The sequence below is a fragment of the Pygocentrus nattereri genome, chromosome 2 (assembly GCF_015220715.1).
Source record: "Pygocentrus nattereri isolate fPygNat1 chromosome 2, fPygNat1.pri, whole genome shotgun sequence".
Taxonomy (NCBI): Eukaryota; Metazoa; Chordata; class Actinopteri; order Characiformes; family Serrasalmidae; genus Pygocentrus; species Pygocentrus nattereri.
Window position 1 is genome coordinate 52901822 of NC_051212.1, and position 15038 is coordinate 52916859.

General features: G+C 43.7%; 1 protein-coding gene across 2 annotated transcripts in view; it reads left to right on the forward strand.

Annotated features, from left to right (window-relative positions):
- pde4bb (phosphodiesterase 4B, cAMP-specific b) overlaps positions 1 to 14356 on the forward strand; it is a 78136-nt gene extending 63780 nt beyond the window's left edge. For both annotated transcript variants that reach the window (XM_017703407.2, XM_017703408.2), the window contains 10 exons: positions 2218 to 2330; positions 8991 to 9084; positions 10270 to 10466; positions 10579 to 10677; positions 10762 to 10926; positions 11350 to 11449; positions 11619 to 11773; positions 11870 to 11992; positions 12102 to 12284; positions 12388 to 14356. In XM_017703407.2, coding sequence (XP_017558896.1) covers positions 2218 to 2330; positions 8991 to 9084; positions 10270 to 10466; positions 10579 to 10677; positions 10762 to 10926; positions 11350 to 11449; positions 11619 to 11773; positions 11870 to 11992; positions 12102 to 12284; positions 12388 to 12687 — 1529 coding nt within the window. In that variant the 3' untranslated portion in view covers positions 12688 to 14356. The remainder of the gene's footprint in view (positions 1 to 2217; positions 2331 to 8990; positions 9085 to 10269; positions 10467 to 10578; positions 10678 to 10761; positions 10927 to 11349; positions 11450 to 11618; positions 11774 to 11869; positions 11993 to 12101; positions 12285 to 12387) is intronic.
- The last annotated feature ends 682 nt before the right edge of the window (positions 14357 to 15038 follow it).

A 15038-nucleotide genomic window follows, 5' to 3' on the forward strand; every position in this document is an offset into this window, starting at 1 on the left:
TATGAATTGGTACGCGGTGAGGAGCCGGATAGTTTGTTCACGACTGAAGTGCGTCATAGGAGTCGCAGGGGAGGCGGCGTTGCATCACAGACTCACTTTGGATTTCGACTTTTTAAGTCACATTCTTGTCTTGAGGTCTTGCAAAAAATTGCAGAATTTTATCCTTGATCCTTGATTTGATTAATAATTTATCGTACCTTGCTGTACCTTTCTACGAATTTCCTCCAATGTTACTTTCAAAACCAATTTGGTGATTAAACTAATTTGCATGCCCAATTCCACATAGATACAGTCCATTAAAGATGCAGAACAGAATCACGTAAATGAAAATAGAAAGTAATAATCGAATATCTTTCTTTTGTGATCATGGTTTAACATTCAGGAGATTGTGGACTCTGAACTTCTTTGATTTTGAAAATTACGAATTTGCCCTCTAATTCTGAACGATTAATCAAAACCATAATTTTGGGTGTGGGTAGTTCGACAGCACACTTTCGGGTTGCATGACGCCCCTGGTAGAACGTGCCTGCACTTCTCCCCCTCTCAGACTCCTGCGGTGGTGACATATTGACAGCAGTATTCGTGTGAATCCATGCCAGGCCTCAGATCGAAACACATGGCTTAAATCGGCCCCATATGTGGAGCACATTGAGCGCAGGAGTCGGCTTCAGAGCAGCCTTATTCATCAACTGTAATGCTCCGTATATCCCTCAACAGACGTCAGCGTGTTTAATCTAAACCTTCCCCTCAATTTTATTGCTCGTCTACATGTGTAATCTGGAGACAGACGTAGTGGTTCCAGTCATTGATTAAAGTCATTCATTAAGCAAAATGTCATCAGCTTCCATGGCAGGCTTAGTGTCATATTGCTTTGACTTGCTTTATTCCTGCACTCATTCCATGGTTGAGTTTTGTTGGGGACTCTTGTTGAACGTAAATACAGTTTCCGTCACTTCTGGTTGGTTTCGGGCTGTTGACCGAAGTTGGCCCTCAGTACGAAGGGGTGCGAATGGGAGATGATGTGTGTAGACCAAGGCAACCTGGCAGTGCAACATTACACTAAGGTCAGGTCACTGAGGCACAGCCTGCACCTTGGGGAATAAATAATCTTGAGCATTGTACTGGCACCTCTCACAAATAATGAGTACGAGTTTCAGAGTTTCAGCAACGAGCATCATTGTTCGCCTTGCAACAACGCTGCCGTCCCGAAGTAGAAGTCGCCTGTAGCCACCGGTCAGTTGAAGTGTCATGTAGAAATCTGCTCCGCAGTTTAGCGGTGTCTGGCCTTCAGGGGGAAGTGGTTTGATTTGCTTGGCTCCAAATCTGCTGTGCTTGGAAGCAGGCCAGAGGAGGGAGTAAAGTTTGCTTCTCGTGTTGCTCTTGCAAACACAGCACGGGCTTTGATTTCATTCCCCCACCTCGTTATTTCTCTCGGGGCGGATCAAAGGGAGCAGTGGGGGGCTCATGAGCTGTGGTGTCAACTGAACGGCAGAAGTCTGGTGTAGGGGTGGTAGAACCTTTCAAACGAGACGTAGAGGCATCAAGCTTTCTTTCTTTGTTCCTTTTTTTCTGCCTCATTCCACAATTTTCTGCTCAACTCAGTTATCCTGACACTGTCTCCGGCTCAGTCGTCTCCTCCTGGGGTAACACTGAGGTGATTTCAGTCAACAGGGTAACTGACCTCTCATAGGGATTTAACCAGTCTCCTCAAAGTCAGTTTTCGGTTGACCTCGCTCTCACGCCCCTTAATTTTAGTGAGAAAACCCAAAGGACCTTGAGTGTAACATTGTTCATATTCAGAGCCCCGATAGTGAGGGAGCAAAGGAGGGAAAGAGAATGAAGGAGTTTTAGAGTCCCCTCCCTCCAGAAACTCCCCTGAGCTTGAGAATCATTCACACGTAAGCGTCAAAACCAGTCAGAAAGAGAGAGAGGACAGAGAGAGTGAGAGATGGGCGGAAAATATATGGGTAGTAGTGACGGAAGACAAAGACTAGCATGAGGATCTCGCCGCAAAAAAAATTGACAGACTCTGAAACGGGTTAAGGATCATGGACTAAACTGGTGGTCCAGTGGAACCCTGACCCGATCCCAACCCGAACTCTCCTAGCAATGAAGAATGTGGCCACATCCACACCAACATGAAAGGTCATTCCTGCCCCGTTTGTGCCAGACCACCTCCTCTGGCCCCTGACTGCATGTCCGCGTGTCTCTTCCCAGACGAGTCCTACCAGAAGTTGGCCGTGGAGACTATGGAGGAGCTGGACTGGTGCCTGGACCAGCTGGAGACCATCCAGACGTATCGCTCGGTCAGTGACATGGCCTCCACTAAGGTAAGCCTGAACCCACACACTTCCTAACAACCTGGAAATGGGGCTCAACGATGCGTCAACAAATTAGAAACACTGCGATAAATGTTTACTAGAATTATCACAATAAATTACTTCATAATGTACTTTTTAGGACGGGTGTCATCAGCATTTCCAGAACACCGAACGACAAATACTCCAATTTAGACCAATTATATAGCATCTGTAAACAACAACAGCCATGGTAAACATGGTAGTCAGTCACTTGGGAACCAAATAACTAAGTGGATGTCAGTCCATCATGCCTTTATTTTATTCATGGTTCAATTTCAGTCCAGAATGTCAAGATGCAATTATGAAACGATTCTCAGTGCATCTCAGTTTATGATTTTTAGAGCCTATATTGTCATTAACAAGTACTGTTAGTTATATTTGCATATAGCTTAGATTATGTGCACTAGATAAGCCTAGACCTATATTTTCATGTAATTGGTTTACACCAAAATCGAAAAAAAAACAAATACTAAAAAAGTAAAATAATAATGAAAATGATCAATAGAAACAAATAGAAATATTAAATAATTTAATTATCACAATTTTATTTGATCTTTTTGTTCTTTATTTTACATATTGTATACAGTTACAGCTCGTAGTGTTTTATTTTTCATCAAAAATGTAATTTTATATATGTATATATATATATATATATATATTTACGGCTGTTCAACTACAATACCTACAAATAATTCACAAAAAAGATGAAAACTTTAAAAGGATTTGACTGCTTTAACGACCTGCGTGCGCTTGTTTGACGGGGGCAGTTTGTATTTTTAGGTTTTATTCATGTATTTTTAAAACTTGCACTGTCGCATTTTCATCACAGCGACCCGAATCGCTTCCACCACCGACTGCTGGCCACACAAGCTGAGCTGTTCTGAGCCTAATGTTGTTTATTTCAACCTAAAAAAACATGTTAACGCAACAGCGTCCTGCACTTTGAACACATTCTCTTGTTTTTAATCAACCTTTCTGTCAGCACCCTGTGCTGAATCTCGGTGTTTGGCTGTGGGCGTGGCACCATGGGTTCCGTCGCCACTCATTAACAATGTGATTGGTTGCCACTCAGCTAATTTGCATAAAGTTCGTTCAGAGCGGAGTGAGCGGGTTCTGCATCGGCCGCTTGAGGCGTGAGTTATATGTAGTCTCTGACCACGTTCTGCTTGATGAAAATTATCAAAAAAAAAAGAAAAAAGGCAAATCATTTTACACGACGTTATCATTCACACTGTGAAGCAGACCCAACCTCGAACTCCTTCCTGCGACCCTGGCGTTTGATATTCCAATCATTTCATACGATTTTTAGTGCTTTGTCATTTTATCACCAACATTATGTCCCAAAAAGATCTTGAAAATGTCAGTTTTACAGGAGAAGACAAATCATTCTTTATCATTTAACTGTTTTAAAAATATGATTATTTTTATTAATATTATTTAGTGCAATGTAGGTCAGCGTGTAGTTCTGTGCTTTACTATTTCTGTCGTTCCATTAGTCAACAAACAAATGGCGACGCTGAAATGACAACAGTGTATAATATATCGCTGCTGTCGGAAGAAAACCCCGCATCTCCATTTTTGACATTTTTCAATTTTTGACATAGTTTGAAAACGCCTGGTGTCCTTTACACTGCATGTAAATTTCATCACAAATGGACCAAAAGAAATGGCCCAAAATTCCTTGGAAAAATCTCTGGTTCCACTGACTTATATTAGAAGTACAGTTGTTTTTTTCCTTCTCCTGTAAAGTTTACATTTTGGAGATACGAGGTTTTGTTCCCGACAACATACAAATGGTAAGAGGGCAAAATGTGTGCGTGTATAAGCAAAGTCAGTAAAAAGATGTCAGTCTTGGTCATTTTGGGCCTTTTTCTCGACGTGACGAGCAGCTGGACTTTTCAAATTGTGTCAAAAAATGAGAAACAACAAAAATGGAGATGGAAGGTTTTGTTCCAACAGCTAATGTTAACTTTTGTTAGCACTTTAATGTTAGCGTTTATTTGACAAGATAAGATAAGATAAGAGAGCTTTATTGTCATTCACATCACATGTGGTACATGAGGTGGAACCAAACATTGTACTCACGGTCCCGTCAACCCCCAAATTGACAAACAATAAACAAGAAATTGAAGGTGCATAAAGGGGAGGACAGATAACGGCAGCATGGACCACAGCAGTATGAGTACGAGGCAGAAGGTGTACATCTTAATACTGGTAATGTATAAAGTGACGTGTAGGCATGATATAGTGGAGGCACTGATTCAGTACAGCAGCAATAAAATCTGCTGTACTGAAAATAAAGCCAAAAATCTGATGGTGACTTTTTTTCGTGGATCGTTCACGAAAGTCTCGTGATGCCTTTTAAACCGTCTTTCCCACCAAGGAGGCCTGCTAAATCCATAGCAGTGTGCTAGTTGATTGTATCTGAATGAGATTAGTGCTGTACATTGTGCTGCATAATTACACTGGGCTACAGCTTCTCTTTCACAGTTCTGTCTCTAACCTGAAGGCGTTGTTTCTGGTTTATCTCCTGTTAGGGTTTGTTTTCCATCATCCGGTTGGGATATTTCGATACCCTCTTGTGGCGCTCGGTGGTAGTAGTGGTAGAAACAGGTGACGGTTGTATTCGTGCTTCTTACAGAGTTTGCCTTCCAGTTGTATGAAGTATTTTTTTTCTTGCACAGCAGCGTAACTGCGGTGGTGGTGTATCTGATGAATGAATGCAGTGTCTTTTATCAGATCGTGTGTGTGCGGCTGCAGGATGTTATCTGGCTGCTGATTTCAGGGTCATGTTTGCTCACAGTGAAGGATGGGGTTTATAGCAGGGACAAGGCTTTCCAGCTCTGGCTCTCACCACACACTCCGCAAACTGCAAATTCATGCTGCCTACAGTGTTTCCAACCAGCGCTACATCAGTGTGCATGTTATGGTGGAAGCACATGCTTGGAAACGAGTTTCCCAGTCGAGCTCCAGGCAGCAGGGAAGATCAGGTTTTGCAGAAACGTGTATCCTGGTTCAAAGCCCTGCTGGCGAAAACTGTCCGTCTCTTCTGAAATACGCTTGACTAACTTGTTTTACTTGCTGCTAAATGGGCGGCTCTGGATTTCACTGGAATCAGTGTCAGTGTATAAATGTACATTACTGAGCACGATAGATAAATGATACATCATTTATAAAGTCATTTATCTGGGCTGGAAGTGTTCACATTAGAATAAATATGAATAAGCAAGTAAACGATGCACTGTGATTGGATATGTGTGTGTTGGCTTAACCATTTTCAAAGCTCTTGTCAAAGAAACCCAGTGTTTACACTTATGATCTAATACCTCCTTTATCGAATCAGATCTTCATTAAATTAAATCAGGTTTGCTGCTCGTGGAACGTAACAAATGACCGGAGCACAAACCGGCGTTCCTCTGACTGTATTTTACAATCGTATGCCATAGTTTAAATCCTCCCTCCTGGTCAGATAACATGTGTTGTTAATATGTGTGAATCTGTTAATATAAAGTGGAAAAAAAGTGGCACTTTTTGAGCAAAATTTTTACGTAACGTATTAGAAAAAATAAAACATAACATATACAATGTGTCGGCTTTTGCACAGGCCACGTTATTCTTCACTGTTCCCTGTTTTGCTAAATTCAGCAAAAAAAAAACAGTAATGGTGCATTAAAATGTGCACCCTGTGTAGACGTGTTCACTTATTTTCACTTCAAAAATCAACAAAACGTGTACCCAAACTTTTGCATGTGACCGTATTAATGCCTCAACCGCAAGAACACAAGAGATGATGTGATGCTTTACTGTATTCATGTTTGTTCTCATGTTAAATAGTGTTTTTATTGTCAAAATCTGCTTGTTTAACTGCGACTATGTCGAGCTGCTAGTAAGCGACGGGGGGCAAGAGCGGAGGGCTGTGAAAACAGCGCGCACTTCATCTCAAAGACGGCCGTGCCGAGATAAAACTGCACACCTGCAGCTTTCTTGACACAAAAAGTCATGTACAACTGCCACAAGCATAAAAATAGCTTTTAAATTCTACATTAGAGAAATAAAAATGCTGCTCGTCTATGAAGAGAGAAGCCCAGCCAGCTTCCATCACAATGCATATCATTGAGGAAAAAATGAGGAACCTCTTTGGTAGTTACAGTGGTAATAACGTAACAATAGGCCAGTTTAAGCGCTTTCTTCCAGACTGAAATGACTTTCTCATTTCAAAAGCCAGCCCAGCAGCTCAAACTCGGTTTGCAGGGTCATATCTAGGCCTGGGATGGCTGCGCTTTCTGCACCTGACCTCGTTCCTCTGTTTACACTGATAAGAACTCAGAGACTGGCATGGGGTAACACTGGACACACATGATCCCACGGCCAGGGCCGAGTGATGGTTTGCAAATGGCTTTCCACACTTATTGATTCCATTTGCATGAAAAAAATTAATCTGCTGTTTTTTCCGTTCAAGCCAAAATATTCAAAAAAGTGAAAGCAGGCCAACGCGTAATGCGTGCCTGCACATAGAGTGTGACAGTGGTGATTTCAGTCAAGGTTTTTTCACAACAGCAACTGCAGAAAACAAGTGAACAACTGAAATGACGCTGGCGCAGTTAAGGGGGCGGAGGGGCGCACTCATTTGTAATCAGGAAATGAGTGTGCGGCTCGGGCTGAAATGACTCTGCGTACCTGGGGCCACGGAGGGAGTGAGGGAGGAGCTGGAGGAGGGAGGCGGGCGAGCTCAGAGAGAGAGAGGGAGAGAGGTGAATCAGCCAGGTCTTTGTCTAACGCACTTCCTGGCATCCGTCAGTGAGCGAAGGCAAGCGGTGAGTGGCCGACACTCACTCAGCACGCATCGCGCCTGCAACCATGGGACTATGCTGCTCTGAGAAAAGGAGAAAGTCGGGAGTTCTGAAAGGCTGGGCAGAGGTGAGTTACAGTTAGAGGAGCGTCCGAGCGTTAGCGTATGTTTTTGATCGGCGCAAAAAAAGAAACTTCTCAGTGTTTTCTGTGGGTTGAATGGTTGACCTGAAAGCATGGCGCTGCAGAAGGTCTCACTTTTCCAAGTCATACGCTGACATAAAAACTTTGGTTTTGTTTTCCTTACTTTTGAGGAGGCTTCTGGAATTGTATTTGTTGATTTATGTCCACTTTTGTGTAAATTAATGAAGAAGACTTGTTTGTCCGAACTTTTGAAGGTAAACCTGCTGCATTGCCCTTCAGTTAAACAGAATTGTCTGTGCATACTGACATAAATTGCAGCTGTTGATGGCACAAAGGTGAAACATTTCCATGCCCATCATTTGTCTTTTGTTGAATAAAATCAACAGAAATATTTGGACCAAACTACGTAAATCAGCTGCTTGAAAACAGCACAGTTCCTTTGCTTAATTTTGGCATGTTTCCAGGGTGTAAGCCAAGCATGTAGGTTCGTCTTTTGAAGGGATAAAAAATGTGCCTTTGATGTAAACTTCTGTTTAGCAGATTAGCTGGGATTTCTGTAAAGGGGGGTCGGAGCAGAACTTCTCAAATTCTGTAGCGCACAAATGACTGAGTTGTGACTCATGACTTTGTTTTGGAGTAAAAAGTACCACAAAATAATCACTTCTGTGCCAAAGATCTGCCACTAGTTCTTTATGACAGTTGAGCAACGAGCCAGGCTGTAGGGGCCATCCCTCTGTTTTCTAGGAAAAGAGGTTGATAGAGAGAGGAAAGGTGGAGTGCATGGCGTCTCTCAGAGACAGACTCACTGTCTGAGCTGGCTGACTGAACACATGAATCACTTATCTGCTTCCTTTGGTGTCAGACAAAGGAAGGATGGTTTGGACTGAGTAAGGCTTATTGGGACTGAGTAAGGCTTATTGACACGATGTGAGTCTACAGGGTAGCTCTGTGTGATGTTATCAGCTTGGTGGAAAAAGTCCTGAAAGAGACTCCACTGTACGGCTGTTTGCGTGCACGTGCAGGGGATGCGAGGGGTTTTTCCCTGTCACGCAAATTGCAGCAGAAGGATGTAGGGCACAGGGAATGGAGAGAGAGAAAGTGAGAGGGAGAGGGGGAGAACGAGAGCAAGTGACAGAGACTGCAGAAGAAGGAAGGAAGCAGACTGAGGCAGACAGTTTGCCGTAGGTGTAGATTGTAGAGAGCTACTCCATTTCAGCCTCCGTGCCTCGGAATTCTGCCTGGATACCTCGGCCTCGTTTTTCCACACTGGAATTGGATTTGTGACAGAATGCAGAGGGGACATGGCGAGGATGCTGCATGTTGTTTTCCACATGTGGGGAGAGTTGTGTCAGGCAGCGGTGTGGCCCAGTAGCCACAAGAGAGGAGTGCAGTGCAGACTGGGTATTTGGTGCCCACTGCTGGGGCATCCAACATGCCTGAGGCCAACTACCTGCTCTCGGTGTCCTGGGGTTATATTAAGGTTTGTGAGGGGGTGCATACTTGCAACATTTGCATCTTATTCTGATTGAATTATCATGGACTGGAACGTTTATTAAAAATAATGTATAACTTTGTATTTAAGGCAAATGGCTTGTGGAACAAATGGCGCTTCAGTTATGTGTCTCAAACAAGGTGGACTCAATTTTCAAAAGAACAATGGAAGGTATTTAACATGACTCGATTTCTTTTGTGTTTCAGTTCAAGAGGATGTTGAACCGTGAGCTGACACACCTGTCGGAGATGAGCCGCTCAGGCAACCAGGTGTCCGAGTTCATCTCCAACACATTCTTAGGTGAGTCAAATCTTTCGGGGCTCATTCCGTAGGCTTAGCCGAGCGCCGTTGGGCATTTTCAATACGCTTGAATCCCCTGCGGAGTAACTGAAAGCATGTCTTAAAATGTATTAAAATCTTATTAGAATGCATCCACTCTGTCTGTGGGAAAAATCATAACCAAGGGGACGAGGACAGAGACAAAGAAGGCAGGATGAAGAGATAGCATAGCTACCCTGCTGTGAGAGTGAGAGAGGGAAGCAAAAGAAAAAGGAGGGGTATGGTAGCTGGATGCCTCGTGGTTTGCCTGCACCGCTATTCTCAAACCAGTCTGATCTGGTCTGCAGCCTGCAGAAAGAGCGTGTGAGTGTGGGACAGAGGGGAAAGTAGGAGGAAGACAAGAAGAAGAGGGGTTTACAAAAGACAGAGTAAAGGAGTGGGGGGCGAGAGTGACGTCTGTGTTTGATTTTGAAGGGTCACCACACTCCCCTCACCTTTGAGTTCAAAGCCCTGAGGCCCACTGCTTGAGTCACTAAGTGGCTAGCGGACAGGTTTTCTGCAGCGTAGCTTGCATGCGGTGCCTGCAGGCAGACGGAAAACTTGTTTTCCTGGAAAAGACGTTGACAGGCAGAAAAACAATGGAGGAGCTGCAAGAATCTATGCAAGTGGTGGGAACTAAGCAGTATCAGGATTACAGGAAAAGATGGAGAAGGACTTACTTGTATCAGCTTCTTTCATTTGAAAAAGTGAGAAGAAACATGATAGGTAATCAGAAAAGGCAGAGTGGTGGCAAAACATAAACAGAACTAGTAGTGAGGGACTGTCTACCTGTATGCCTCCATTCGGTTGACGAGCATGACGCAATTCTTTGAATTCCCTCTAAACAATTCATTAGGCAGAATTCTCTGTTTTGCTTTGGGTTTGTTGGCCATTTGTTTTGTGAACAAAGCGATGAGGGTTTTTTCCTGGTTGTCAATGGCTTTTCAAAGAGATTTCAACGTTTTACGTGTAACTGTGTTGTTTACCTTCTTCATGGCATGTGACTCAGTCCTGAATGTCATGTTGTTGAAGAGATGTTTTTAGCCAAATGAATTGCCACAAAGGCCTTAAAGGTCACAGAATCAGTTGCGGGTTGAGTATGCGAAGGATGGCTTTGGGACATTAGCATAGACGATAGACTAAAACCTCCCCCTCCCCACCGTACAGACAAACAGAATGAGCTGGAGATCCCGTCGCCTACTCTGAAGTCTCGAGAAAGGAAGAGGAGGCAGCCCGGGCAGCAGCAGCAGCTCATGACTCAAATCAGCGGGGTGAGGAAAGTCACACATGGCCCAGGCATCTCCAGCAGCTGCAGCGTGGCCCGGTTCGGCGTCAAGACAGACCTGGAAGACCTGCTTGCCAAGGTGAGCTCCTAAAGATCACTTTCTAGTGCCTAATTTCAAAAGATTACATGCTTTTAGCTTTCAAGTTTTGACTTGAGCTTAATAATGGAACTGTCCTCATTCTTCTTGCCAGGACTTGGAGAACATTAACAAGTGGGGTTTGAACATCTTCAGGATTGCGGAACATTCCCATCAACGTCCACTTACCTGCGTCATGTATGCCATCTTCCAGGTCAGTGCCTTTAGTCCATCAGTCCGAAGAAGTCACATGACTTGATGTGGTGAATCTGAGCTAACCTTCATGTATTATCTGCAGGAAAGAGACTTGATGAAGACGTTCAGGATCCCAATGGACACTTTTGTGACTTACATGATGACCCTTGAAGACCACTATCACTCAGATGTGGCCTACCACAATAGTCTGCATGCTGCTGATGTTGCACAATCCACACACAGCCTGCTGTCCACCCCTGCTCTGGATGTAAGAGTCTATTCTTCTCAAACAGTGTCTGCTAATCATATATTGTTGCCTCTTCTAGTCCAGGAAACTTTATCTGCATTAGCCTTTAAGCACCAAGAATGCATGAAAGGCCTGGTTGTGTAATCTTATTTAGCTTTTTTAGGCTTTATCTTAAACCTGTGGTATTCAAGTTTTCTGTACCTGTAGGGCTTAATCTAAATAGTTTGTAAACTGACAGTTTAGCTCCACTAATCCCCAAACAATGCACCATGTTTGTCTGGAGCTCGTTCTCACTGTCTATGTTTCCACTCAATGAAGAATAAACATGTCAAAAGCCAGAGCTGGTCTGAATCAGCTGCTCAGCATTCAGCTTTCTGAGATTTGTCACTTTGAGTAAAATGTACCCATTCTCACACTCAAATTTTTGTCTTTTCTAATTCTCAGGCGGTTTTCACAGACCTAGAGATTCTGGCAGCCATCTTTGCAGCAGCTATCCACGACGTGGACCACCCAGGGGTCTCCAACCAGTTCCTAATTAATACCAGTGAGTGCTCTTGCCCCATCCACCCCTCCTTTCACATGGAGTTAGACTAACCAGATCCAGATGGAGATCCACCAAAGAGCAAAGATTCAGTCCTGTTTTATCTACTCTTCTGTTCAGCCACGTCCACTGAGAGCATTGCATAAACTTGTCTGTTATGTCTCTACTGCAGACTCAGAACTGGCCCTCATGTACAATGATGAATCCGTTCTTGAGAACCACCACTTGGCTGTTGGCTTCAAGCTCTTGCAAGGGGAGAACTGCGACATCTTTCAGAACCTTTCAAAGAAGCAGCGGCAGACCCTCAGGAGGATGGTCATCGACATGGTGAGACAGCACCCTCTCTTTTTTGGGGACATTATTTGTCTTCCTCTGATTCCTAGAGCCCCTTTAACTAAGGTTTCTTTGCTTCTCTCTCTTTAGGTACTAGCGACAGACATGTCCAAACACATGAGCTTGCTGGCAGACCTAAAGACAATGGTAGAGACCAAGAAAGTGACCAGTTCGGGAGTGTTGTTGCTGGACAACTACACAGACAGGATACAAGTGAGTTTTGCCCCTGTGGCCAACTTACAGTAGTGCCTTGACATCATCTCGACAGCATCTTTCTCCAATTGTAAATCCTTCACTAACCAATATTCACTTCCACACACAGGTTCTGCGTAACATGGTCCACTGTGCCGACCTTAGCAATCCCACCAAGCCTTTGGATCTCTACCGGCAGTGGACAGACCGGATCATGGACGAGTTCTTCCATCAGGGTGACCGGGAAAGAGAGCGTGGCATGGAGATCAGCCCCATGTGTGACAAGCACACCGCCTCCGTTGAGAAGTCCCAGGTGGGGCATGTTCTAATAGAAAGCTCAGTTCAGAAAAAACTCCAGAAACCTTGCTGCCTTCTTCCATTCACACTTACTGACCATGTTCTCGTCTTCCCTCCAGGTGGGCTTCATCGACTACATTGTGCACCCGCTATGGGAGACCTGGGCTGACCTGGTGCATCCCGATGCCCAGGACATTCTGGACACTCTGGAGGAGAACAGGAACTGGTACCACAGCATGATCCCCCAGAGCCCCTCTCCTCCTTTCTTTGAAACCGGGGGCGACGGTGGGGACAAGTTCCAGTTTGAATTGACTCTGGAAGGTGATGCAGGGGAGGAGGAGACTCAGCAGGACACTGTTCACCACAAAAGACTCTCAGAGACAGTCAGTGAAGGTCCTTCTTCACCCGCAGAGACGTAGCAGCCCACAGTGACCGCGCTGTATACGCTTATACCATGAAACGGAGATAACTCCTGCTTAAGAAGCTGCTTGGGAGCTTGACAGGTCCAGGAAACTGACGTGAGGCGTTCTGCTGCTCTGCCGCTCTGCTTTTATTCTTAGAGCTCAAGCGGAAGGTAGTGGTTTGTTCGGACGTAAGCTGAATTTTGCAGAACTCACCTACAAAGTTGGACCCGTTCCCCGCAGTTCCAGTCACTCGTGGTTTCCACAGTGTTCCTCCAGCACCTGCTGTATTGAAAGAAACACAGCCAAACAGAATTTCAGATTCTGACACTCGAGTTTGGTGCTGGCACGAGATGCCACGAAGGAGAACTACTGATTTACAAATCAGACGGATTTACTTTTTTATACCGCTGATATAATTTTTTATTTTTTTTTATACCAGCGTGTATTTTGTGACTCTCATAAACACTTGCATATATATGAAGGACCTGTTTTATGCTGAAAGCAAAACCGTGGATTAACCCAAGGTTTCTCAGAGATATTTAGATCAGTCTTCCTTGATTTGGGGGCAATAGAACTGTTTATCCTCAAGCCTGTACATTAACCTGATTCAGATATTTCTAATTCACACGAGACAGTATTTCGTATTTTGTAACATCTGGTACAATGTATCTGTTGTAAATAGGATCCAAAGAACCAGTGATGAAAGCACTTTAATGGCGACACTGAAACCACTTTACTATGGGCAGATCAGCTGTCCTAGGGCTGAGTAGCCTAACTCCACATATAATGATTTGGAATGATTCTGAAATGCAGGAGCCCTTTTACGGTAGTCTAGCAGAAGGGTACCAACTAGAGAGGCTAATGCAACCTTACACAAGGGAGAAACTAGAAAGGCTAAGCCAACAATTCAAAGAATATAAGTGAAATCTTTCACTGTAACTGGAGCAAACGCTTTAAAAATAACAGAATATTTCCGAGTCATGCCAACAGCGAGCCTCTCTGTAACAATCACTGACGTCAATGCCTTTTGTTTCTCCGCGTGTTAGTGTAGACTCGCTAACACAGGATGTGGCGTCTGGCCTACACAGCACTCAGTCTTAAATCATCGAGTTGAGAGCTACTAAGGCAGGTAGTTTTTCCCTCGTTCCGTACCAGGTTCCTATAAGGCCACATGTGCTGTTATGTTTGCTGTAGCTCCCACATCTTATCGGTACGGCCACATAACAGCTCACCGAAAGCGAAAGACGCTGTGTTTTTTTTATCTGAGAGTATGTGAGAAGTGATAGAATAATATTTTAGCCTTTTTTCTCTCTTTTTTTAAACGACATTATGTTTAAAACAACCTCTTTGTTTGTGAACTTGTTTCCTGTTTTCTTTGTATTGTGCAGGATGCCGTGAGCACAGTTCACCGAGGCTGTTCTGTAGTCAGAACATTTCCTACGATGACAAGAAGCTACTTAAGAAAAAAAAACTACAAACTCATATTTTTGTTATTTGTTATTTTTGGGTTTTCTTCTTCTTTTTTTTTTGTATCATTGCGATGGCGATGGTCCTGCACACTGTAGCCTGAGATTTCCCTGGTGGAATTAACATTCGTCGCCATTGTTATTGTTCAACCGGTTTTCAGTGATGCCGTGATGTACATGTGTCACTAAGAACCCATTAAACCTGTACATTTTGGAAACGTTTGGTCCTTTCCGTTCACATTTCAGATGCTTTTTTCCTTCAGGGCTGCCCACAGGGCAAAGCTGGCCCATGAGGATGTTTGGTTTGGCCCCCCTGCCCCCCTGCCCCCCTGCCCCCCACCCCAACCACCCAATGAGAGAACAAACATATCATTGCTGTCGGAAAAAAACGTATCCATTTTTGGCATTTTTCAGTTTTTTGGCATTTTTCAGTCATTTGAAAGTGTCTGTTACTCTTTACATTGTTTGTAAATTTTGTGATGAGTGGCCTAAAAGAAACGACCCAAAATGACATGGGAAAACTTCTGGTTCCATTGACTTACATTGAAAGTGAAGTATGTGTTTTCCTTCTCCTGTAAAGTTGCTATTTTGGAGATACGAGTTTTTCTTCCGACAGCAGCGATATTTTGTTTTTGCACCCCTGCAGTTTTAAAGCACATTTACTGTTTATCTGGAGAAATTTAACATCAGCAAACATATTAAACTCAGCAAATAAACCGATTGTGTAGAAAAATGCCATATTTAAGGACTTATTTTCAAATGTCAGGGGGTGCCAAAAGTTTGCTTACATAAATGTATATTTTCATATATATGCTACTTCAATTCACTACTTGATCTCACAGGACAAAACGTTTGGACACCCTGTTTGGTTTGTATGAATATTTCATATTTAATATGAGT